Source organism: Labeo rohita, chromosome 11 (genome assembly GCF_022985175.1).
Source record: "Labeo rohita strain BAU-BD-2019 chromosome 11, IGBB_LRoh.1.0, whole genome shotgun sequence".
In the NCBI taxonomy this organism is placed as follows: domain Eukaryota; kingdom Metazoa; phylum Chordata; class Actinopteri; order Cypriniformes; family Cyprinidae; genus Labeo; species Labeo rohita.
Genome location: NC_066879.1, coordinates 14,386,532 through 14,413,549, shown reverse-complemented (window position 1 = coordinate 14,413,549; position 27,018 = coordinate 14,386,532). Strand labels below are relative to the sequence as shown.

The window sequence follows — 27,018 nt, the reverse complement described above, 5'->3', positions numbered from 1 at the left end:
TATTTTAATTTGAAATTTGATGTACTAAAATATAAAAAATAATAAAAATCATTAATTATTTAGACATTTTAAAAATGAGAAAAATACAAAATTACAAATGTTGCAGCAAAATTACTACAAGTTTAACTAGTTAAAATGCATACAAATATTAGAATAAAAATATAAAACTGACTAAAAATATTCAGTGATTTCTCATTTTAATTTAATCTTGATATACTAAAAAAAATAAAATAAATGTGGATATATAGACATATATATTTTTTTTTAAATAAGAAAAACACTAAATTACAAAAGTTTTAGCAAAATTACTATTAAAATAAATTATTAAAAATATTGGAATAAAAATATAAAACTGATTAATTGATTAATTTAATTTGATGTACTAAAATAAAAAAAATGCTAAAACTTAAAAATTAAAATAATAATAAAAAATCTAATAAATATTTAAAATATTAATAAAACTATAAAAGTATCCAAGTGATGCTAAAATAAGTAAAACTGCTGCAAATAATTAAAAAACAAACAATTGTGTAAATTTCTTGTTTATTTTGTGAAAGTGGAAGTGGTTTCTACACCAAACGTTTTCAGTGTAAACACGTTTCTAGGCTGATAAACTAAACCGGTTTGTCTTTACCTATAGATGTTGAGTAAAACCAGGAAGACTTGTCCAGTTTTGTGAGTAATTTGCTGAGGGAACAATACGTTGGCTGGAACGAGGAGGTCATTGATGGTGGATATTAAATCAGAATTGGCTCATGCATCCATTTTGCAAGAAGCAAATTGTCTTCCAGCCTTTGAGAGAATATCTGGCTTCCCTTTTTGCGCAAAATCCTAATTGAATGAGACTCGCAGACAGAGCGGCCGGGATGGAAGGGGACAGAATGCAATGAGAGTTGGCCACGAGGACCATTTGTGCCTCTGTACTACATCAAACTTTCATCAGGAATGTTAATAGAGTAAAAGGAAGATGCTGGTGGAGACTTTCCAGTAGATGTGAAGCTTCTGTCAGAACGCCAGCCGAGATTTATTTAATTAAAACCAGAGCTGTTTATGGGAATCTCATTTAGCCTGCTCTGAACTTCCTCTTCCCTGCATCAACACGGCCTTTTAGATGTTAGCGAACGCTGAAACATGAAACGCAAATGAGCAAAATGAGCATAACACAGATTCCTGCTTCTTTGTCAAACGGCGGATGAATCTTGGCTCCGCTGCTGCGTTTTATACTCCAACTCTCATCAATTAGCGCATTAATAGATGCATGAGTTCACATCACAAATATGAAAATGGAAGTTTGTGAAAGTGCATCATGATTCTCCTGCCAAAGGAGGGTGAGGGGGTTTTTTTGGCATGCACTGACATACAGTTTGTTTTTATTTGCGTGCTTCCTGTTAATGGGTCACCGATGAAAGAGTTACGACCAAACGTACATTAGAAGGTATTTTTATGTGACAAATGACAGACAAAGCTATTTAGTAATGCTTTTGAAGTCTATATAAGTAATATATAAATAAAATAGTAATCAATTAAAATGTTAAATATATATATACACACACAATTGGTTTATATTAAATATTTTTTAATATTTATTTATTTTTAATAAAATATAAAAAATATAAACATATAAATAATAAACATTATTTTCATATAGTATTAAAATGGCTAAATTTTAAAAAGAAAAATGTAATTAGTTTTTAATTATTTTAATTTTTTTTACATTTCAGCCTGCTATATATTTTTCATTTAAATGTATTTTAATGATGTATTTGAATAAATTAATAAATCAATTAAAACTTTAATATGTGTAATTTAAAGGTTATTCATTTTTAATAGTAGTAAAAGTCAAATAATAAGCAAAATATATGAAACATTATTTTAAATATTGACAATGTTATATTTACAATATTAAATTATAATATGTTTTATTTGTGTGTGTGTGTGTATATATATATATATAAACATATAAACATTATTTTTAAATGGTATTAAAATAGCTAAATTATTGCAAAATTATTGTAAATTGTTCTTAAAATTAAATTTAAATGTAAAATATAGGTAATCTAAACAAAGGTTAAAATATATATAATATATTATTAATTATTATTAATAGTAGCAGTGAAATAATAAGCAAAATATGTGAAACGTTATTTTAAATATTTTACAGTATTGTGTATATAATTATGTATATATATATATATATATATATATATATATAATGTATATATAATAAATATATAATTTTTAAATATTATTGAAATAGCTAAATAGTTACAATTGTAAAAATAAAAATATTTATTATAAATAATAATATTAAATATTAATATAAAAAAATAATTAAAACTAAATTGTTTTAAAAATCTAATGACAAAAACACAGCAAAATTGCCAAAACATACCAAATTAAAAATAAAAACCAAAACCAAATTACCAAAACCAATTAAAAATATTGGAATAAAATATAAAACGGATTAAAAAAAAAATATATATATATATTAATTTAACTTTCACTAAAATATTTTTTAAATTAAAATATATGTAAATAATATTGTATTTTTACAATTATTGTAAAAAAAATCTATTTTAAAAAGTAGCATAAAAATAAATTAGTAATAATAATATTTTTTTTACTATTATATATTTATAAATATTTTTAAATGGTAGTAAAATATTAGTAAAAATAGTATTTTTTTTTTTTAAATAATTTCATATTTATCTATATATAGTGTTTTCAATTATTCTATTTAAAAATGTAAATAAAAACTATAGCAAAATTGTAAAAATCAGTTTTCCAGTTTGTCACTTTTATGAGTGTTCAAAACATTGTTGGATGTGCATTTTTTTGTGTGTTTGTTATTTATACCATTGATTCAAATGCATGCTTGCATGTTTATGGGTGAGAGGTTCAAATGGTCTAGTTCTTCTTTGACACGCAAACAATCCCTCAGCATATTCTCTGTGATGTTGACGTGTGAATTCTGATCACCGATCAGTAGAAAATCATCTTCCAGCACCTGCTTTCAAGCCCTTCATTCATACATTATTCCTTCATTCTGTCTGCGCAGCCTAAAACGAGGAAAAAAGTGAATACGCAATCATAACGCAAAGAGAAAAACGAAGAATACTTTTAAAACTGCACGACTTCGGTTTCTAAATTATGCTCTTTATAAATGCCTTAAGTAGTTTAGTGAAGTGTGAAGTTCATTTTTAATATTCTAAAGATGAAACAGATCAAACATTTTCATCTTTTGATTAAACTCTGTGTTTTTTGGTGTATTAAAATAAAATGGTACTTTATTTGACAAGTGGAGTCTATCATTTAAATGTTAAAATGCCTACTTTTGTCCCAATTAAATAAGTGAAAAACATCAATCCGTTTATTTGAGCCAAAAGGTGAGTCTATCTATCTATCAGATATTCCGCCTAGTTTGTAAAAAGTCTTCTGAATGTTGTTTCATGGCAATTTTAGGCTTTTTATGAGCTTTTATGATGCTGTATGAATTCAAACACGCATGCAGCTCATATTAGATCATATCCGACAGATGCATTGAGCCTCTTCTGACCCACTAATATCTTATTTCCATGCTTCAATAGAGTCAGAAATGCATTGCTAATCTTAATCTGACATTCAGGGGTGTCTAATCTGTATTTAAACGCAGCGATAGCTTCACATCTACAGTAGCGTACATTAGCCGCTGATTGCTTTCAGCATAAGCTCTCGTACAGACGCACAACAACAGATGCAGAGACGCCGCTGAAGGGTTAAAATAATGTTCCGGTTCAAAACAAATTAAGCTTTATGTAGCGCATCTGCAGCCGGTCGCCCATTAACACACACGCTCATTTGGCCTCTGGTTGTAAAGCTGAAGTCGTATTTACTGTATACAAACTCATTCTTCTGTACAAATGTGTTATATGAGCTGTGAAGTTGTCAACATTGTCTTTTTAGCTTTGGTTTAGATGGATTAATGACTTTGGAGCAAAATGGCAATGGTTGAAATTGTTTTACATGACTGAGCTTTCATTGTATGTGTGTAACTGTAAATGTTTTTAATTGATTTTGCAGTTTTTTTAAGCTGATGTTAATCAGTTTCATTAAACAACAACAGATCATAGATGCAAGATTTATTTTTATTTATGTTATTAATCATATATAAAAATTCGTTTTAAATATGTAATAATTATAATGAAAATGTTATATATATATATGTATATATATATGTATATAAACACAAAACACTTAAACTTACATTTTTTTTTATTTAATAATAATATTAATTTAAATAATAATAATCAATAATAATCAACAAATATATATATTTGTTTTTTAAATAATAGCTTAAATATATATAAAATAAAATATATATATATATATATAGTTTATAATATTGTATTATATTTTAAATTATTATGTATAGCTTTATAATATGTATGCATTTATTAATAATTATTATATTATATTTCATTATACATTATTGCATATAATAATAAATTATATATAAGCTTTATTTATTTTGTATTTTTTATAAGTATATATAACTATATTTTTTTAAATATATTTTAAAATTGTAATTTTAAAAATTATATTGAAAAAATTATATTACATTTATATTACAAAATAGTACAAAAATAGTATTAAAAACATTACATTGCATTATTACATTAATAATAATAATAATAATACATATCTATAAATATACAATAATAATATACATTTTATATATAGTTTATTTGCAAAAACAAATAACTTCTAAACTTTTTTTAAACAATTTTTAGAAATCATGTTTTTTATTATGTTTTTTTTTTATTATTGTTTTATTGTGTTAGTTAACTGTATTTTAGTTGTAATATTTTAGTTAATAAAAATAACCCAACTGCAGTTTGATTAAGATTAATTGTAATGCACAATGAAAAAACATGATTTTGTTAAAATGGACTTATCTGGTTTACTAATAATTATAAATACATATAAATATTTAGAAATATAAATAAAAAATGTATTCATTTGTATTATTTTTATATACAGGGTTACTTAAACCACAGGACCAACAGTGACAGCAGTGTGTTGAGTGAAGGCCAGAACCCAAACATCATATGAACAATGATGTAGTGAAATAGGTCAAAGCAGCAGCAGGTTTATTTCTTTAAGACACATTTCACACTGGGGGGCCTTTACCAGCACAATCATCTTCCTGTGGATTAATTCACTGAGGTTATGGTGATACTATAGCTGTCTGCATTAAAAAAAACACAGAGATATTTCACCAATATGCATTATGCTGTCAGGAGGATGATTATGGTTTTTATGGCTTTTTATGGCAGTCAGTCGTATTAAACACCAGACATTTCTCTTCTGTGAGAATTTATGTGCGTCTTTAGAGAGATTCAGAGAAAAATAAAACATTAGGAAACAGTGAATAATGCGTCTGAAAACCACAAAACATCATTACTATGTAAATGAGAAGCTATGAACACTCTGCAGAGCAGAGAGGCTGATGGGAAATTTAGAAAGTCTTTTGATGCAGGTAAATATTTGCATATGTACTGGTTATAGATTGTTGTTGATAAATCAGTATTGAAGATTACACTGTTTTGAAAACAGCTGAAGTTAAGCTACTGCAAAGATGGTGAAATACAAGGAAATATTTCTAAATATTTAATTATTAGATCAAATGGATGTTTCAGCTATCACAGCAGTCTTTATCTGGCGTACAACACTGCAGATCTTGATTAGAGTGACAGCATCACCCCTGAGCAGATAAATGTTTTATCTAACAATTCCGACTTTTTTTAGCAGAATTGCAGCTTTGTTTGATATAAACTCAAAATTGCGAGGAAAAAAGACTGAATTGTGAGATCTAAACTAAAAAACAGTAAGAATTATACGATCACACTTAGAATCGAAAAAGCAAATTTCAAATTGTGCGATACGAACTCAGAATCACAAGATAAAGTCCAAATTGTGCAATACAAATTCAGAATTGCAGGGGAAAAAAATAGTCATAATTGTGAGATACAAACTCATAATTACAACAAAAAACATACAACCTGTGCGATACACACTCAGTAAGGACAAATGTCAAAATTGTGTGATGCAAATTTATAAACGTGGGAAAAAAGTCAGACTTGTGCGACACAAACCCATAATTGTGAGGAAAAATACCATCTCAGAATCATGAGGAAAAAGGTCAAAATTGTGCGATACACTCATAATTGTGAGAAAAAAAGTCCGAATTGTGCAATGCAAACTCAGAATCATAAGGGAAAAAGACAGAATTGTGTGATGTACACTCATTGTGAGGAAAAAAAAAGGCAGAATTGTGTGATACTCAGAATCGTGAGGGGGAAAAGTCATAATTGTGCAATGCACGCTCATAATTGTGAGAAGAAAAGTGAGAATTGTGCAATGCAAACAGAATCATAAGGGAAAAAAGTCAGAATTGTGTGATGCACACTCATAATTGTGAGAAAAAGACATAACTGTATGATATTCAGAATCATGAGGGGGTAAAGTCATAATTGTGCAATGCACATTCACAGTTGTGAGAAGAAAAGTCAGAATTGTGCAATGCACACTCATAATTGTGAGAAAAAGAATTGTGCAATGCAAACTTAGAATCGTAAGGGAAAAAGTCAGAATTGTGCAATACACACTGCTAATTGTGAGAAAAAAGGAATACTCAGAATCATGAGGGGGAAAAGTTATAACTGTGCAATGCACATTCACAATTGTGAGAAGAAAAGTCAGAGTTGAGCGATGCAAACTAACAATTGTAAGAAGAAAAGTCAGAATTGTGTGATACACACTCACGATGAGAAAAAAGTCAGAATTGCGCAATGCAAACTCGGAATCATAAGGGAAAAAAGGCAGAATTGTGTAATGCTCAGAATCATGAGGGTGAAAAGTCATAATTGTGTGATGCACACATAATTTTGAGGGAAAAAAATCAGAATTGTGCAATGCAAATTTAGAATCATAAGGGAAAAAAGTCAGAATTGTGTGATGCACACTCATAATTGCAAGAAAAAAGACAGAATTGTATGATGCTCAGAGTCATGAGGGGGTAAAGTCATAATTGTGCGATGCACATTCACAATTGTGTGAAAAAACGTCAGGATTGTGTGATACACACTAACAAGTGTGAGAAGAGTAGTCATAATTGTGCGATGCACGCTCCTACTTGTGAGAAAAAAGGAATAGTCAGAGTCATGAGGGGGAAAAGTGATAATTGTGTGATGCACACTTACAATTGTGAGAAAAAGGATTGTACAATGCAAACTCAGAGTCATAAATGGCAGAATTGTGTGATACTCAGAATCGTGAGGGGGGGAGTCTGAATGGAGGTAGTAACTCAGAATTTTTATTATTTTTATTAACCTGTGGTGGAAACCAGCTTCCATAATAGAATTCTTTTAGTATGTTAAAATAGTTACTTTCCAGCACTGATGTGCATAACATACTGTCTGTTTATCTGCAGTGTGAGGATGTTGCCAACGTAAACAACACAAAGAACGGAGTCCCTTCAGGTTTACAAACGCTGATTGCATCTATTCAATTCTCTTACAATAACAGACAATAACCAGTAGTCAATAGATTACAAAGTTCGATATGACTGACTAAACAAACTAGGCAGATGAATGGCCCACAGGAGAACAACAGCTGAGTGATTCAAGATCTGAATGCTGTTTGTGGCATTGAGTTTTTTGGTCCCGTTCCTGCTATGACAACAGCCATTATGCTTTAAATGAAGCCACAAAGCTTTCGCAGACCCCGAATTAGCCCGTCATCTTCACATATGCAGAGACAGCGAGAGATGGGAGACGGAGTGGGAAACGGGAAAGAAGTCAGCAACATAATCCGGACGAGGATCAAAAGGCTTGGATTGGATTATTTTCTATTGCATCACGGGCCTGAAAGACCTATTAGATCAAAGGCTGAGATTTTGGGAAGGCGAATAATATCTGAATGCATTATTGAAGTGCGGAGACAGGAGTGAGAAGATGAAGGTGGATCCGGTGTCATAACGGCCCGGCGGGGGACGGCGGCGGGGTCCGTGACTGTGAAACCCGAGACCGAGCGGCATTGTGCGGCCGCGTTTGTTTGGATTCAAAGCATAGGAGAAACTATAGGCCCGATCTGGAAACGGGATCGGCCCATGACTGATAGTAATTACTTGCTGTCTACACGATTAATAATTGAACGTAATTTCAGAGCCAGCACTTTCCAAAGGAAGAGAATGGCACGCTGTCAAACACTCACGCACGGTACAGGATATGCTGTGCTGTTCTTAAAGGAATAGTCCAGCCAGAAATGATGATTTGCTAACCATGTACTCACCCTCAGGTCATCCTAGATGTAGATGAGTTGTTTCTTCATCAGATTTGGAGAAATGTAGCATTGCATCACTTGCTCACCAATGCATCCTCTGCAGTGAATGGGTGCCGTCAGAACGAGAGTCCAAACAGCTGATAAAAACATCACAATAATCCACAAGTAATCCACACCACTCCAGTCCATCAATTAACATCTTGCGAAGCCAAAAGCTGTGTGTTTGTAAGAAACAAATCAATTATTAAGATGTTTTTAACTTCAAACCATTGCTTCCAGCTACACTGTAAAAAATAAAAAAACACAATTTGTTGAGTCATCTTAAAATAATTTGTTACCCTGCTGCCTTAAAATTTTAAGTTCAGTCAACTTGAAATGTTAAGTTGTACTAAGTAACAACTTAGATATTTGTGTTTGCTAAACTTAACAGATGGGTAAGTAACCCAGCTGCTTTAAAATTTGAAGTTGATTCAACTCAAATATCTAAGTTGTCACTTAGTATAATTTAACATTTCAAGTTGAATAAACTTTTTTTGAGTTGACTGAACTTGAAGGCAGCCAGGTTACAAATTATTTTAAGTTGACTTAGCAAATTGTTTTTTACAGTGTAGTCTGTAATCTGTAATAACACTTCCTCCAGTGAAAAGTCGTCTGGTCTGAATCAGGTGAGAAATCTGCACTGATCCTATATTATTCACACGCCAAAATAGCTCAAAACAATTATGTGGGTGGATTTTGATGTGAGAGACAGCAGGAAATGGACTTTTTCCACTGGATTATGGACTCACATTTTAGCCAGAAGTGATGGTTTGAAATTAAAAACATCTTCATGATAGATTTGTTTCTTACAAACACACAGCTTTTCATTTCTCAAGATGTTAATTGATGGACTGGAGTGGTGTGGATTACTTGTGGATTATTGTGATGTTTTTATCAGCTGTTTGGACCCTCATTCTGACGGCACCCATTCACTGCAAAGCATCAGTTGGCGAGCAAGTGATGGAATGCTACATTTCTCCAAATCTGATGAAGAAACAAACTCATCTACATCTTGGATGACCTTTTTGGTTGAACCATTTCTTTAACACAACAAAATTTATATTTGTAAAAGACTATCACATATCTGTTCTAAAACTATAAGCAGATGAAATGTAATGAAATAATAACAAAAATGTTTGTCGTTCCCCCAACAGAGCCAAGAAAAGCAGACCGGACATCATGTTTGTGAAGGGATCAGAGGATTGGGTGAGTTATGAGGTCGGGCTGATGTCATTTCCCGCGTTTGCACCTTAACCAGAGGTTTAAATGAGGTTCACATCTTAGTTTAAGCAAACTGACAGTAATGAGCTAGAGGGAAACGCAGATGTTTAAAAATGCAGAAGAATTACTTTCTTAATGTTCCTGGTCTTCTTGAACACGATTCACCAGTGCATGTTATTGCAAAAGGAGTAGATCATTAACAGCACACTGCAAACTCACATTCAGAAATGAAATGCACACTTTTCATTGCAAAAGTAAAAAATATGTTCCTTTCCTATATGCACAGGAAAATGCGACGGCTTTGTCAGATCATTTACAAAAACATTCCATGATACTTGCCAATATAATGGTATTCTTTGAACATGATAGTATATATTACTGTCTGTTTACTATCTGTAACACACCTATGTCGGCACACAGGTACGAATGGTGGCGTCAGATTATGCCACCGTCATACTATCTCAGTACTTTATGTAAGGCATGAGCCGCCTATAAGTCATCAAATAGGTGGTTTGTTTTTCAAATCTTGTATGCATATTGTACGCTACCATTCAAAAGTTTGTGGTCAAGAAATTAATACTTGGCAATGATGCATTAAGTTGATCAAAAGTGAAAATAAAGACATTTGTAATATCACAAAAGATTTCTAATCCAAACAAAGGCTGTTCTTTTGAGCTTTCTGTTCATCAAAGAATCCTAAAATAAAATATATCATGATTTCCACAAAAATATTGGGCGGCACAACTGTTTTAAAACATTAATCAAAAATATTTCTCGAGCAGCAAATCAGCTTATTAGACTGATTTCTAATTAGAAGAATCATGTGACACTGAAGACTGGAGTTATGATGCTGAAAATTCAGCTTTGATCGCAAGAATAAATTACATTTTGCTATATAGTCACATAGAAAAGAGCTATTTTAAATTGTAATAATATTTAAAATTTTTACAGTTTTTACTGTATTTTTGATCAAATAAATGCACTTGTGACGATGGCGTAAACATTTCCCATGTACTGCTTTGCAGACACATTTGACTCCGATTTGGATTCAACCACGTTGTCGCACCTCGAAATCTGAGAAGAAAATCGGCGGCTACTCACATGATTCAGAGGCAATGGGTCATTTTGAAGCACCTTCTGTCTGTAACGTAGATGGTTATCGTGTTATTTGGAATGGGAAAGTGTCAGGAAGTCAGCACAGGCCACCATCCACTTAAGAAACATGCTAGTCAGGTTTTTGAGAAGCACTTACAGTGCCAAGATTGGGGGAAATGATATCAGCATGCAAACTCAACAGCATTTTTAACAAAAAAAATGATAGCAGTTATACTTATAAACACTATAAGCCCAACGGACAAAAGAATCTTAATTAAATTTGAACAGCTCTTTTTGGTAGCTGCACATTACACTCAAAGCAGCAATCAGATGGAGAGCTGGAGCAGAAAGGGAATAAAGTGTATTTTATTAATCAGAGGCTGTTTGTTGTGGGTCTCCCACAGGTCCTCCATCACCACAGCGAACGCAATCAGGCCATACGTCTCCAGGCTAATGTTCTGTTTTTGTTGGTCGCCGTCAAGCAGATGCGGAGGGCCGTCTGGGGCCGTCGAGAGGCACATAACCGTCTGGCCAGGTGGGAAAGCGGAGAGGAAAGCCGATTGTATGCTGGAGGAGTGAGAACATACACACATACTTATAGAATGACATGAGTAATCAACACAGAGGAAAGCTCAGATTAAATGTGACCCGATCAAACCCCATCATAGTGGACGTATTGAATAACAAAACTCTGAGAGACTGCACTAGTATTTTGTTCTTGCGTAATACATTTAAGGCGTATTCTATAGTGTACTACTACAGTATGACATATTCTGTTATAGATATGTGTAACCTGCTCCATCGAATCAAATCAGTGCAGCATAGTTGTGTTTGCTAAGAAAAGTATAAATTATTACCGCTCATAATTAGGATTAGTGAATTTTTAACAAACCTCTAACGCTATTAAACTTCAGTTCGTGCTACAGGCATCACATCCTGAAGCTTGTTGCAGTACTGTTGTTTCTCTTTACAATCAACTTCACCTGGTAGACCATAAAATGAGCAAAGAAATCTGAGACCCAAACCACGTCTAGGGATCTAGAGACTTGAATTGATTTGCACTTTAGTAGTTCAAACATTATATCATGCCATTAGCAATGCCAAGGTTGTGGGTTTGATTCCCAGGTAATGCATGAACTGATCAAATGTGTATCTTGAATGCAAAGTTGCTTTGCATGAAAGCATCTTTTAAATGCATAATTGTAAATGTAATTGAGGTTTTCCTGTAGCTCAAACAGCAGAGCATGGCACTAGCGACACCAAGGTTATGGGTTTGATTCTCAGGGAAATAATATTCTGATAGATTGCATACCTTGAATGCAATGTTGCATTGTCTAAAAGTGTTAAAAGCATAAATGTAAAAGTAATTGGGGTTTTTGTGTTTTTGCTCAAACAGTAGTAGGACATAGGTTGAAATTCCAGGGAAAGCAAGAGCTGATAGAATGCATATCTTGAATGCAATCTAAGTTGCTTTGTATAAAAGTGTTAAAAGCATAAATGTGAAAGTTTTTTTTTTTTTTTTTTTACGTAGCTCAAAGCAATGCCAAAGCCATGGGTTTGATTCCCAGGGAAGCAAGATCTTATAGAATGCATAACTTGAATACAATATTGTTTTGTTTAAAAGTGTTAAAAGCATAAATGTAAAAGTAACTGGGGCTTTCGTGTAGCTCAGACTGCGGTAGGTCATGGGTTAAATTTCCAGGGAATGCAAGAGCTGATAGAATGCATACCTTGGATGAACGAATGAATGGATGAATGATTGTATTGCGATAGTGCTTTCATTGTGTATTGCCATACACCCAAAGCGCTTTACAATCATATGGGGGGATCTCTCTTTAACCACCCAGTGTGCAGGATCCACTTGGATGATGCAATGTAAGTTTCTTTTTATAAAAGAGGTAAAAGCATAAATGTTAAAGTAATTGGGGTTTTTACATAGCTCAAAGCAATGCCAAGGTCATGTGTTCGATTCCCAGGGAAACAAGAACTGATAGAATGTATACATTGAATGCAATATCATTTGCTTGGTATAAAAGTGTTAAAAAGCATAAATGCAAAAGTAATTGGGGCTTTTGTTTAGCTCAAAGGTCATGGCTTTGATTCCCAAGGAAGGCATATAACTTGAATGCAATGTAAGTTGCTTTGGATTAGTGTTTTCTAAATACATTTTTAAAAAAACGTAACAGGGGCTTTTCTGTAGTTCAAACAGTGGAGCATGGTGCTAGCAATGACAAGATTACCAGGGGAACAGGAACTAAGAAGCTATAAACATGAATACGGTGTACTTTGCTTTGGATAAATGTTTGTTAAATGCAAAAATGGGAATGTAATTGGGGTTTTCCTGTAGCTGCATGGCACTAGCAACACCAAGGTCATAGGTTTGATTCCCAAGGAAACAAGATCTGACAGAATGCATACCTTGAATGCAATATAAGTTCTTTTGTATAAAAGCATTAAAAGCATAAATGTAAAAGTAATTGGAGCTTTTTTTGTAGCTCAAAGCAACACTAAGACCATGGGTTTGATTCCCAGGAACAAAAGAACTGATAGAATGTACACTGTGTGCAGAATTATTAGGCATGTTGATATTTTGGTCATATTTTTTTCCCAAACACATTTGACCAATTCCAGACCACATCAGTCTTAATAACTACTGTTAATTTTGTATTTAATCATTTATATGTGATATATAACTGTCCATGAAGGCTGGAAGTGAAAAACTCCTTATATTCAGGTGTGCATAATTATTAGGCATGTTTTCTTTTACAGATAAAATGAGCCAAAAAAGATATTTAACCCAGACTGAAAATTCCAAATTATTAAATGCCCATGAGAAGAATGCAATACTAATGCATTACAAGAATTTGCAAAGTTAAGGCTTGACCATTGGACAGCGAAATGCTTGTTGAGTCTGCATGGTCAGAAAAAACAGGTGGAGAAGAAAAGATGCATGTTAACTGCAAAAGAATTAGGAATTAAGGTGAAGAATTAGGTGTGACACCATCAGGAACCGTTTAGTCTCCAGCGCCACCATTTTCCAGAACTGCAACCTACCTGGAGTCTTCAGAAGTACAATGTGTCAGGTTCTCAGAGACTTTGCTTGGTAAAAAATCCTAAAAAATGCCCCTGACTTAATAAGAATAACAAGTTGACGTGTTGTGAAATACATGAAGACAGTTTTTTTTTTTTTTTTTTTTATAGGCTTTATAGACAGATAAGTTGAGAGTGACTCTTGAAGGACAAGCATCACATCCTCTTGTACCTCTGATTCAAGAATTTATCTTCCAAAATCTGGCAGTACATTTTGGGAGTTCATGTTTAGTCTCCTATCCTGAAAAGTCTGACTTGCAGAGATGCACTAAAATGAACTCCCAAAACTTACTGCCAGATTTTGGAAGATAAATTCTTGAATCAGAGGTACAAGAGGATGTGATGCTTGTCCTTCAAGAGTCACTCTCAACTTATCTGTCTATAAAGCCTATAAAAAAAAAAAAAAAAAAAAACTGTCTTCATGTATTTCACAACACGTCAGATTGTTATTCTTATTAAGTCAGGGGCATTTTTTAGGATTTTTTACCAAGGAAAATCTCTGAGAACATGACACATTGTACTTCTGAAGACTCCAGGTAGGCTGCAGTTCTGGAAAATGGTGGCGCTGGAGACTAAATGGTTCCTGATGGTGTCACACCTAATTCTTCACCTTAATTCCTAATTCTTTTGCAGTTAACATGCATCTTTTCTTCTCCACCTGTTTTTTCTGACCATGCAGACTCAACAAGCATTTCTCTGTCCAATGGTCAAGCCTTAACTTTGCAAATTCTTTTAATGCATTAGTATTGCATTCTTCTCATGGGCATTTAATAATTTGGACTTTTCAGTCTGGGTTAAATATCTTTTTTGGCTCATTTTAGCTGTAAAAGAAAACATGCCTAATAATTCTACACACCTGAATATAAGGAGTTTTTCACTTCCAGCCTTCACGGACAGTTATATATCACATATAAGTGATTAAATACAAAATTAACAGTAGTTATTAAGACTGATGTGGTTTGGAATTGGTAAAATGTGTTTGGCAAAAAAATATGACCAGAATATTAACATGCCTAATAATTCTGCACACAGTGTATACATTGAATGCAGTATAATTTGCTTTGTATAAAAGCGTTAAAAGCATAAATGTATAAGTAATTGGGGTTTTGTGTAGCTCAAAGCAATGTCAAATTCTAAATGTGAATGCAATGTAATTTCCTTTTGGATAAAAGTGTTTGTTAGCTTACGAAAAATGTACATGTAATCAAACAGTAGTAGGTCATGGGTTCAATTCCCAGGGAAAGCAAGCAGTGTTATGTAAACACTGAATGCAGTGTAAGTTGTTTTGGATTAAACCGTCTGCCGAATACATAAATGTAAATGTCATAGGGCTTTACTGTAGCTAAAACAATAGTAGATGGCACTACCTACACCAAGTTCATGGGTTCGATTCCCAGGAAAACAAGAACTGATAGAATGCATACATTGAATGCAATATAAGTTGCATTTATGCATTTAAAGCATAAATGTAAAAGTAATTTGGGCTTTCATGTAGATCAAAGCATTGCCAAGGTCATAGGTTTGATTCCCAAGAAATGCACAGAATAAATGTATACCTTAAATACAATGTAAGCTACTTTGGATAAGTGTCTTCTAAATTCATTATTGAAAATGTAACTGGGGCTTTCCTGTTGCTCAAACAGCAGTAGGTCATGGGTTCGGTTCCCAGGGAAAGCAAGAACTTAACAAATGTAAATGCACTGTAATGCACCTTGACTTCACTTTAAGTCACTTTGTGTTTGTTAAAAGCATAAATGTAAATGTAATTGGGCCAGTAAGTAAACACAAGCACCACTCATATTTTCTTTACTTAAATTTGAAATGACTTCAAAATAAATGTTTTTTTTTTTTTTTTTTTTTTTTTTTGTCATTTTCATTTTTGTCATGTCAGGAAATGGGATTGAAGACAGCGGAGCTTCTGATACAGTACAGCCAATATGTGTATGTCTATACTGCAAGTGGCATATTTTGACAGAACTTGAATGCTCTTTTGATAATCAAAGAAGCTGTTTTGACTGCTTTTTATACTGTTTGTGACTTTGAACTCATGCCGCTCATCAAAACATTGTGAAGTTGACTTTGAACTTGAATAACTCTTCAGAAAGTCAACTTCAAATTCTGTTGGTGATGCAATAATAGTTTCACTTCATGCAAATGAGCCTACACTGCTCACACAGTTTAACTCATTAAAAATAAATGGTTTCTGGTCACTTTAAATCACTGGTAGTGTGAAGGCGCTTACTTTTCTGCAATGCTTTTATGCGTTTGCCGAATGCTTTTATGCATTTTCTTTTCTGGGGAATATTTTATATAAATAATTGAACCCATGACCTTGGCATTGCCAACACCACCAGTTTCGAAGAATTTAATAATGTGCAACATAATTTTTTCTTCTTTAATCTGAAGCTTGATCTTGACCCACAGATGAAAATGTTCTTAAATGCGTGCTGGTGGATTTCAGTCTCCCGCTGGTTTGTGAACACATGTTGCTGGTGAAGTAAGCAGCTTAAGCGGTGAACCTGACCCCAGGTGACTGGCCCTACTCGCAACCTGTGCACCGCAAAGCCTCGATACATTATCTGTTCTCCGACTTCTTGTGGTTTTAAATGACTGCTTTCCTTTGTAAGCATTTCAGAGAGTTCTAGAGAGAGAAAGGGAAAAATGAAACCCAACTGGTTTTTGGAATAATAGAAGTGGCAAGTGGCCATGCCATGCTTGTCTGTTTTAGAGAGCTGAATGGTGTTCCACGAGTGATGACAAGCTAAACACACACTCCCAATCTGACCTCTGTAATGGGTCGGGACACTGGAGAAGCCATCTTATTGGTCTGACACAAAGAGGGAGATTAAAAAGAGCAGAATGAGATGCCAACTGCAACCAAAGGACTCAGTGAACAATCGCCGGCAGGCTTTAGCTGCTTGAAAAGAACATGAAATTTTAGTGTTTAGTTAACATCGTTTGAATTCAACTTTTTTATGACTGGTGCACATACACAACTCTTAAGAAAAATATAATTGCACAAGATCTCTATATCTTCATCTCGACTCACTGAATGCCATTTTTCAATATGAATAAGTTTGCGATTTGTTCTCTGATAAAACTTGATAACCGTTGACATTGCATCTTTCCTAAGAAAACTGCAATACTATGTGTACAGACACATTCCAAGAAATCTTGTAAATGTCATGCAGACAGTCAAATCAAACACTGAGATGGTTTTTGAATTCCCCTTATGATTACGCTCGTATCTGATAAAATGACACCGCTTAAACGATCTTAAAAGAATGTTTCAGTAGATTAACTTTATGAGCAACGACTGCTGCAGCACAGCTGCTGAGTCATGTCCACATCTAACACCGGTTTAGTCGGTAATACGTGGAAGGAAATCATATCCAAGCTATTAATAAGAAAATAAAGCACTTTAATGTTCATGAATTCTTTGTTTACACAGAAATGAGATCAGAGAAATGTCGCCTTAGCTGCTTTGAAGAAGCTTTTGAGCTGAGTGCACAAAAGTCATCACAAACAAATCAGAAGAAACCAAGACTTGGGGTTCAAGAAACTCGTTAAGACATTGCACACCAGCCTAGTATCCTACAGAAAACACAAAATGTCCAACAACACCTGTTGAAAAACAGTTGAGAAATCAACGAGGCATTGATATCTCATCTCTTTTGGTGATGACAAACATTAGGAGCGTTACATTTGTTCCTCAATGTTCCATTGGGCTTCAAAGACAGGCATATAAAAGAGGTTTGACAATTTGACACAACACACCGCTGAGGGCACCATTGTAAGATAAATTACACTAAAAGCATGTTGGGCAGCAAATGCAAATAGCAAAATCTTCATATTCCGCAGCGATCTCGTCAATATATATATATTTGTAGATTTCATCATAGTTATAAAACATACTGTATGCACAATATATACATCATATACTTAAGAGATATTAAGATGCACAAAACACATTGTAAACAGATTATTTTGGGCAGTACAAGCAGTCTAGCATCAAATGTTTGAAATCTCCATTGGGTTCTTGTCCACCATTTCATGGTTGAGTTTTAAAGGAATCTCACTGTCTAACCTCTTCTTTTTCGGTTTCCTTTTCTTGCAGCAAATGTACGTCACCAACGACACGACGGTCAGAAACAATCCGAGGCAAGTAGCTGCCGACGCAAGCAGTAACACTTGGTACTCGCCACACAGATTTGGCACTTGTTCGCTCTTCCTCCCTTCCTTATCTGGAGGAAGCTCGCCATGGTCAATATCTACACTTCTAGGCAACAAACTCTGAATGAAAGTCTCATTGCTGACTGTCTCATTCACAAATAGGTTGACCAGCACGGTAGAGTAGAGTTCTGGCTGACCGTGATCCCTGACTTTGACCCACAAACTGTAGAGGCCCCGATTGCTCAAGGTTTTCCTCAAGGTGATGTTTCCCGTGTAAGGGTCGATGTCGAACGAGCCTGGCTCTCCGTCCGTTCTCTTTATGATGCTGTACGCTATAACAGCGTTCATTCCCGTGTCCCGGTCCACCGCGTAGACCTCCGTTATAGATGTTCCCGGAAGCGTGTTGGGAAGCACCAACATGTACGACTGGTTGGACTGAGGGAAAAGAACAGTTGGAGGATTATCGTTGACATCCAGGAGGAGAACGGTCACCATTGTGATGCACGAAAGAGCAGGTTCGCCTCCATCAATTGCCTCGATCCAAACATAATACGTTCCTTGTTGTTCCCGGTCTAGAGGGGTCTTGGCTCGCAGCGCTCCTCGTCCAGTATCGATCACGAAGATGTCGCTCCCATTAAGGATGGACAACGCCACCCAGCCGTTCTCCCCAGCATCTGCATCCGTAACCGTAAGTACGCCAATTTCCCCAAATCCTGGAAAGTTCTCCGGCACGAAAAAGGTGAAGTCTTTATTGATAAACCTTGGACTGTTGTCGTTCCGATCCTGGACGGTGATGATCACAGTGGCGATTGATTCCTTCCTCGGCGTGCCGCGGTCCACAGCCCGCACCATGAACCGATACGTCTCCTTTTCCTCTCGGTCAAGAGAAGTGGACACCGTCAGTACCCCGGTTGACCTATCCAAGTCAAAAATGGTGGGAGCGTCAGCACCGAGTAGGTAAAACACCTCACCTCTGCTTTCACTGTCTGCGTCGGTGGCCTGAAGCTGAGCGAGGAATGTATTTGGTGGGTTGTTCTCCTCTACCGCAACGTCAATGAAGGATTGCTTGAAAACCGGAGCGTTGTCGTTGACGTCCAACACGTGGACTTTTACCACGGTGTTAACTACTAATCCATGAGGGTTACGTACCACAACAACCATTTCATAATCCTGCTTCTGCTCATAATCCAATACTTCGGTGGTCTCAAGCAGGTACTCGTTTTTAAAACGCTCATACGGTACAAGCCTAAACGGGCCTGTGCCTTCAAGAAGACACTCTATCTTCTGTTGTGGCTCAGTGTTTTTGATCGTAAAAAAAGCAATGGGTGAAAACGGCGGCTCTGATTCACTTATACTCACAACGCCGTCTTTCTCAGATGCAATGTAACGCGGGATAACCGCCGGAGGCCCGGAGAGCTGTCTGATGACGTGAACAGTAACCATTGCGACTTCTGGAATACAAGTCGGCCCGTTGGCCAGGACGATTAGTTTGTAGAGTTTCCCGGTGTTGTTGTCAATCTTTCCTGCTAGTTTAAGTACCCCAGTGTTTGTATCCAAATAAAACAGGTTTCTGCTTTCTTGGGTGACCCGTTCACTGAAGGTGTATGTGATCAAAGCGTTGGCTCCCTCGTCTGGGTCGTAGGCTTGTAGTCGTGCCAGTTGCATGCCCTTAGTAGCGTTTCCGTAAAGAGTAATGTTCACTTGGGACTCTGTAAACTTGGGGCAGTTGTCGTTGACGTCCGTGATGATAATCCTCAAAGTCGCGGTGCCCAAAAGCGGCGGAGACCCTCCATCCTCCGCTATGATGTCGGTCACATACTCAGCTTGCGTCTCCCTATCAAGAGACTCGGTAATGATCAGAAATGGCGTCAATTCACCACCTTCGTTCTCCTCTACATCCAATGTGAAAACTCCATAGTCATTAACAAGCCAGTATGTTTGAACGCTGTGAATCCCGATGTCGGGATCCACGGCGGATTGCTCCACGGCAAACCTGGCATTAACAGGTGCGTTCTCTGGCACAGACACCCTGATTTCATCGACAGGGAAATGCGGGCGGTTGTCATTCACATCCTCGATAATGATTTTAATCTTAACCAGCTGAAAGTACTGTTGAGGAAGGATTAGCACGTCCAGAAAGAGTGCGCAGCCCTGGCCCTCGTGGGACTCCGCGCACAGAGCCTCTCTGTCAATCTCCACGGCAGATGTGAACAGCTCCCCGGTCGTGTTATTCAGACTCACATACTGCTGGCTGGTCGTCTTTAGCTCCAGATTGAATGAGCGAGGAGGGTTGACGGAAAGATCCAATTTTAGGTCCGCACCGATAGCCCCAATGAGAGTCCCTTTAGGTAATCCTTCTTTTATCTTATAGATGAGGTGACTGAAATTTGATGAGCAGGAGAGGGGACTGGTGTACAAGAGGAGAATGAACAAACCCTGAAAAAAATAACAGAAACAGTGTTTAATAAGTAGCAACTTAAAGCATACTTTAAAATCAAATGGCAAGGATATATTAAAATGGTCAAGGAAGCAATGTGTATATTTACTGCATATATAAATTATGCATTAAGCACATCAAAAGCAGTTGGGTTTAACATTACTGTCTGTGTGTGCTGGGAAAATGGTTGGACTAAATCTGCATCAGTCCTTACTGATATAGCAAAATATTTACCCAGTTGTTCAACATGATAACCATAATTTTTGTCATAGTTTCTAATTATATTACAACAACACAGTGCTAACTAATAACAAAATCATTGTGACTAAAACTATGGATATGTACATTTTTGTAAGGGACTGCAATAAACATGCAAACGAAATCATATTGCTATATGCTCACACATATCACTTTATAGTATCCTTGAATTAACATAAAACAATATGATTAAAAATAACTGTAGTCTCTCGACTATCTAATAAGTATTTGGATCATATAATAATTATTATATAAAGAATTACCAGTTATTGACAATTAAGAGAATGCGATGCCCTGATAAATGCAGTTTTAATGAGTGCAAGAAACTTACCCATAACTCTCCTTTGCTGTGAAGCCAGGTTCCTCTTTTAGTGTTCCACATGTTTCCCGTTCAGTGTTGGCGTCACAGGGAACGGGAGCGGGATGAGTTTACAGTAGCAGCCGCATTCTGAGCGCCGGTGAGCGGCTGAGTTCTCGCTCGCTGCCCTGTGCGCGACTGAAGCGGTCTACTCATTCATCTGACAGCCACGCTGCGGACACGCCCACCGCATACTAATGAGGGCTGGCGCGACCAACCAGCGCTGACGCAGGGCGGGCGGAGGCGTGTCTAGAAACAACTCATTTGCAAGTGAAATAGTTTTAGGCTAAATGATTTATTTTGTTGTGATTAAGAAAACATGAGCATGACATTAATTAAGGGACTTATAGTTAATGCTGATGCGTATTCTATTGTGTCTGCATTTCTAAATGCATATAATTATGCAAATAATTATATTTTAATTCTGTTCTTAATGCAAATTGCTTGTGGTTTTAAAAATCACTTTGCATAAAAGTGGCTGCTAAATTATTAAACGTAAAACTAATGTACATAATTATGTACATAGTGTTTGCTAATAAAAATCTGAATTCAGATGCACTTCTTAAATAACTTTTATATATTCAAATAAATAACATGTCTTTAGAGATTAAAAAGTTCATCAGCGACTCATGAAATGTGCTGTTGATGCAAATATGTGCATAATAAGTAAATATTAGACAGCACTGTACTATACAGATCAACACTGCGGTAACAAAATAATAAGTTCCTGGTGGAAGGAAAGCCGAAGAAAGCAGATACGCATTTGCAGCCCTGCAGTTGAGATTACATTAATCCCCCATTTACATAAAACTCACCAAAGCTGATAGTAAATATGACTCACTTTCTTTGTCTCTGCCACACTTGCTGAACAATTACCAAAGAGCCAAACACATGTTTATTTACTGCGTCTTTCAAATCCCTTTTTTCCTTTTCAGCCTTTGCGTGTCCATCATTTTCCATCACATGAGTTGATAGTGTGAGGATTACAGAAAGAAGAATCTGACTGTACAAGACAAACCATTAGTGTAACCTTCTCCAAATCAACTCGTCTTAATCTGAGTGTTATTAACCTCCTCACCAGATGCTGGCTGTGATTGAGAACATACTGACCATCTGACATCAGCGGAGTCACTGCACACAGCCACATGAGCTTTAACTCTGATTACACACAATCTATGCCAGTTTTAAAGTGACTTTGCGTCACATGATGATTGAGATTGACACATTTATCTTGAAATGTAAACCACTGACTTTTGTTTTTTGCATTGCAGGTGGGAAAAAGAAAGGAAGAAGCTCAGAGACAGACATCAGAAGTGGAACTGAGCCACATCTAAACTAGAAAATCACAAACTTGAAGGTTCAGGACTTCACGGGTAACAAAAAACAGTCTGGAAAGCTTCTCTCAGAGTTATGAACAAAAAAACGCTCATTCAATGCCGTCTGCATTAATGTTCACAAAGCGTTTGGACAGCATTATTTATACATCGTTTATGGATCATTTAATTTCTAAAACACTTGCATTGGATGTTTATATAATGTTTGTTTTTTTTTAAATGTTACTACTGTACATGTTTCGGAATGTTCAGAGAACATTCAAAAGTAACATTCCAAAAATGTTTGAAAAATTCTAAAATGTTTAAAAAAATGAACGATTTGAATGTTCTGAGAACATTCAGAATTAACATTTCATAACTAAATCGTTTATAGAACATATTATTTGTTAGATAGATTAGCTGGATAGAAACAAGTTTTGCACAGGTAAACGCCATTCAACTTTTCTGCAGAAAAGTAGAAATTATAATTATTTTTCATCAATATTTCTTCTGATTTTTTTTTAAACCAATTAATTATCTTATGCTTCTCTGACAGTGTGCAAAACTTCAAAACACCAAGGGCCTTATTTATCAACAGTGTGTAGAAAAGGTTTATATTTGTCCTTATAAACTGTTCTTATGAACTCATTATGCACACACCTGTGCGTATGCGCTGTTGATAAATGAGGGCCCAGGGTTTTTATAGATTACTAAAACCATACAAATATATTCATTACTTGACATAAAATAAATCTTAACTGAATTAAATAAAAAAAACAAGAGATCTTATTTCAGCTAGTTGCTGAAATGGAAATAAAATTAATAAAAACTATACTGACATTTAAAAAAAAACTTATAAAAAGGACAAAAACACAAAAGAAAATTACAAAAAATTAAGCTAAAATTAAAATTAAAGCAGAAAATACAAAAATAAAAAATGTGTTAATATTTAAAATTAAAAAATTATTTTGTTAATACATGCTTATATCGTTCCAAACTTGATTTAATTTTATTTTTAAATGGTTGAATGCATTGGAAATCTTCCACTTCGCTGTAGTTGTAGCTGTAATATCTCTTTTGCATTCACGTGCATTCATATATGAAGCGTCATGATGTGCCGTTCAAAGTTTGTAAACCATGTTTTGTATTTACTACAGTATTTCAGAGTTTACACAACATGCAAATCAGTGATGAATAGTGGCTTGTGCAATGTTGTTGCAATCTCACCTGCACACATTACAACCACAAAGCAGGAATGAGCTTAAATATCTGGATCTTATTCAGATTCATCTGAGCAAACAGCTCTTAAATAGATATTCTGTAACTGCATTGGTTGTTGTTTTAGCTGCAGGCCAGGATACGTTCGTTCAGTTACAGAAAGTGTTGCAACATGAGATATCAGTTACTGCTCCTCTGCCAGAAAACCTTCTCACAACGCATTTAAAAAAAAAAAAAAAAGTAATAAAAATGGCAAAAGCAAAACAATATTACACAAAAAAATAACTAATATTAAAATGGAAAATTCTAAATAATATGAAAAAATCATACATTTATCAAAAGTAATGTAATATTGTTGCTGTACTATGATAACGTGTGTTTACTAGAACCATCAAAAATGATTATGTTTTCAGTTCTAATGACTAAATTTGGAACACATGTACAGTATGAAAACAACAAGTGGTGAGAATGAAACTGAGAGTTTGTGAATGTCTTTTGTCCTGAACTTGTTTCTTCAGCAGGCGTGACAGTCCGTGTGCGTCACTGAAGCCTTACTGTAGGAAACTTGCTCTGTGTGTGTTTGCGTGAGGTTTCGTGACGACACGCCTCGTGAGGTGTCAGCAGCTCCTGTAAAGCCAGAGATGTTTTGCTGAACAGGATTTTGGGTAAATGGAGGGCGGGACATTCAGAGAGCCATTCTTTACTCTTCAGTCCATCAGGGCACATGCAGCATGTGAGTTTACAAGCTTACAGGAGTCAATCAACAGATTTTGTGAAGTACTTTTGAGGGCTATTTCAGAATATTTCAATTATTTTTAAAGGGGTCAATGCATAGTTTGTATTTCATTTCATTTTTATATTTATTGATTTTTTTTTGCCCTAAGGTTCACTTATGCCAAATTATATATATATAATTTCTGAAGTTGTAGTTTAACTTTAAGTATGTAAATAAATTAATTAATAAAAATCAATAAAACTATAGAAATTTAAACAAATAAAAATGACAAAATGCAGTGTATATCAGGGTTATTAAAGTTATCTAAACTAAAACTATTTAAAAAAAAATCACTAAATAAACTGAAATAAATTTAAATATAAAAAAAATATTTTCAAATTTATTTAATTTAATAAATGTAATATATATTAGGATTATTATAGTGACCTAAGCCTAAAACCTTAAAAACATTTTCAATACTTAATTTCATTTCATTAACAAAATAAACTTTAACAAAAATAAAGTAAAATGTAATAAAACATAATATAAAAAACTTACATTTTTTAATTAAGCTACTTATTTAAAGTACTAATTGAGAACTCTATAGACATATTTAAAAATAAACAGACTTAAAATATTATTATTATTATTTTTTCTTATAAATTTTCCATTTTAATGTAACTTTAGTTAAAGTTTTAGTATTTTTACTGTCGCTTTAGTTTTTTTATGCTTTCAGTGTTTTAAATGTTAAAAATATTTTACAAATATTTTTAAAATTCATTTAAAAATGTTAAAAATGAAATTTAATTCTAATTTAATTTAATTTTTTTTTGTTTTTTGTTTTAGCAAATTAAGATAAACTAAATGTCTGACTTGATGTGCTAAATCAAGTTGAAGTTTTAGTAATTTTGTGGTGTTTTTTCTTGACATTTAAAAAAAAATACACAATTATTATTATGCATTTATTATTATTATTATTATTTTTATTATTATAGTTTTTATTAATTTTGCACTTAAAATAAATTGTTTTAAAATTAAAATTATTATTCTAATTTTTTTTTTTTTTACTTGTATAATAACCCTGACCTGGACACCTGTTTTGGGAATTCTGTGAAAAACCTGTGTGTAAGTGATACTAAAAAAAACTACAAAAAGTACTGATATGTATTTAAATGTTTACACACTATGATATTGAATGACTGGCATATTCATCTCAATAACACTCTGTGGTACTTTAAAGTATTGTTTGTTAGTGCTGAGATGCAAATGAAATCTGCATTGAATGCATTTACACATTTTCATCAGCCGTATGGTTTTATTTATTCAGAAAATGAGACGTGGGCATGTGGGGCGCTTCTCTGTTTGCCGTGCGTGTGCTTGATCTCATTTAATGGTGGCTTAAGGACACAGAGATGCTGCTGTATGGAGGAAACTGATTGCCAGTAAACGCAGCGAATGTTGCGTTAGATTTCAGGCCAGATGTCACCATACTTTGCGCTCTAGTTTAATTAAAGCGCCTTTAAGCTACATTGATAGCAGAGCTCAGAACATGACAGACACGTCCCAGGACGACCCGCCACGAACCAGGCGAGAATAACAAATATGTTTAGGACTCATTTCACATCCATAAAAAGACAATGAACTCAATGTACGTCAGAAGCCACTTCTGAATGCAGCACGCTGAAGATTTAGCTGCTAGGAAAACAAAGCTCATCTTTATCTATTCAATTTATGAGCGATTAAAATCGAAGCTGAAAATAAGAATGAAACACCTATAAAAGTGTCTTAGGTTTCAAACACGCATAAATCAAAAAAGAAAACCTGGACCAGTTTTGTTTTAGTGTAATTCATATACTATTTATTTTTATTTTTTTTTTCTATTTTCTTGTTTTTATTTTCATTTTAGCTCAAGTTTTAGTAATTTTTTTGTTTTTGTCATTTTTTTTCATGTTTTATTTATTTGTTTATTTTTTTGTTTTAGCTACTTTAGCAAATCAAGTAATTTTTTTATTTCATTTTTATGGTTTTGTAATTTTTATTGTTTTATTAAAATAAAAAAAAAACTATATTTTCCATCTTGATTTAATTTTAGGTAAAGTTTTAATTAATTTTTTTGTGTTTTGTGTCTTTTTTTGGTTTTGTTTATTATTATTATTATTATTTATTTTATTTTTTTTTTATATTTTCAATGTTTAAAATTTTGAAAATATTTTAATTCAAATTTTTACATTTCTTTTAATTAATTTTTATTTTTCATTTTTATTTTGTATATTTATTTATATTAGCAAATCGAGTAAAACATGTTTAACTTGATGTGCTAAATAAAGTTAGTTTAATTTTAATTACTTTTTTATGTTTTCGTCATTTTATTGTTTTTTTATTTTTAACTATTGTTTAATTTTCTTCTTTAGATTTTCATTTTTATTTAAACTTAAAGTTTTAGCATTTTTTACTGTGTTTGTCATTTTTATTGGATTTGTTTTTTTATATTTTCAAATTTAAATAATTTAATTCTAATTTTTACAATTACTTTAATTTTTGTAGCTTTAATTTTTAGCTATTTTAACAAATGTCTAACTTGCTGTGCAAATTTGTAAAATTTCTTTCATTTCTTTTGATTTTTCACATTTTATTTTATTTAGTTTTAGTTTTGGTTATTTTAGCAATCAAGTTAAAATAAATGTCTAACTTGATGTGCTAAATCAAGTTTTAGTAATTTTGTTGTGTTTTTGACATTTTTATTCTTTTTTATTTTTTATTTTTTATATGTTTATTTTGA

General features: G+C 33.9%; 1 protein-coding gene and 1 long non-coding RNA gene across 3 annotated transcripts in view; one reads left to right on the top strand and one right to left on the bottom strand.

Annotated features, from left to right (window-relative positions):
- LOC127173512 (uncharacterized) overlaps positions 1–24,412 on the top strand; it is a 43,744-nt gene extending 19,332 nt beyond the window's left edge. For both annotated transcript variants that reach the window (XR_007828773.1, XR_007828774.1), the window contains exons 3-5: positions 9,516–9,567; positions 11,082–11,212; positions 22,265–24,412. This is a non-coding gene — a long non-coding RNA (uncharacterized LOC127173512). The remainder of the gene's footprint in view (positions 1–9,515; positions 9,568–11,081; positions 11,213–22,264) is intronic.
- Positions 17,451–21,117, bottom strand: LOC127173510 (protocadherin-20). The gene is made up of 2 exons (XM_051123431.1): positions 20,967–21,117; positions 17,451–20,376 (listed from the first exon to the last, which is right to left on the bottom strand). Exons 1-2 carry the CDS (start codon positions 21,015–21,017, stop codon positions 17,779–17,781), a joined length of 2,649 nt encoding a protein of 882 aa, XP_050979388.1. The 5' UTR covers positions 21,018–21,117; the 3' UTR covers positions 17,451–17,778.
- Positions 24,413–27,018: the final 2,606 nt, after the last annotated feature.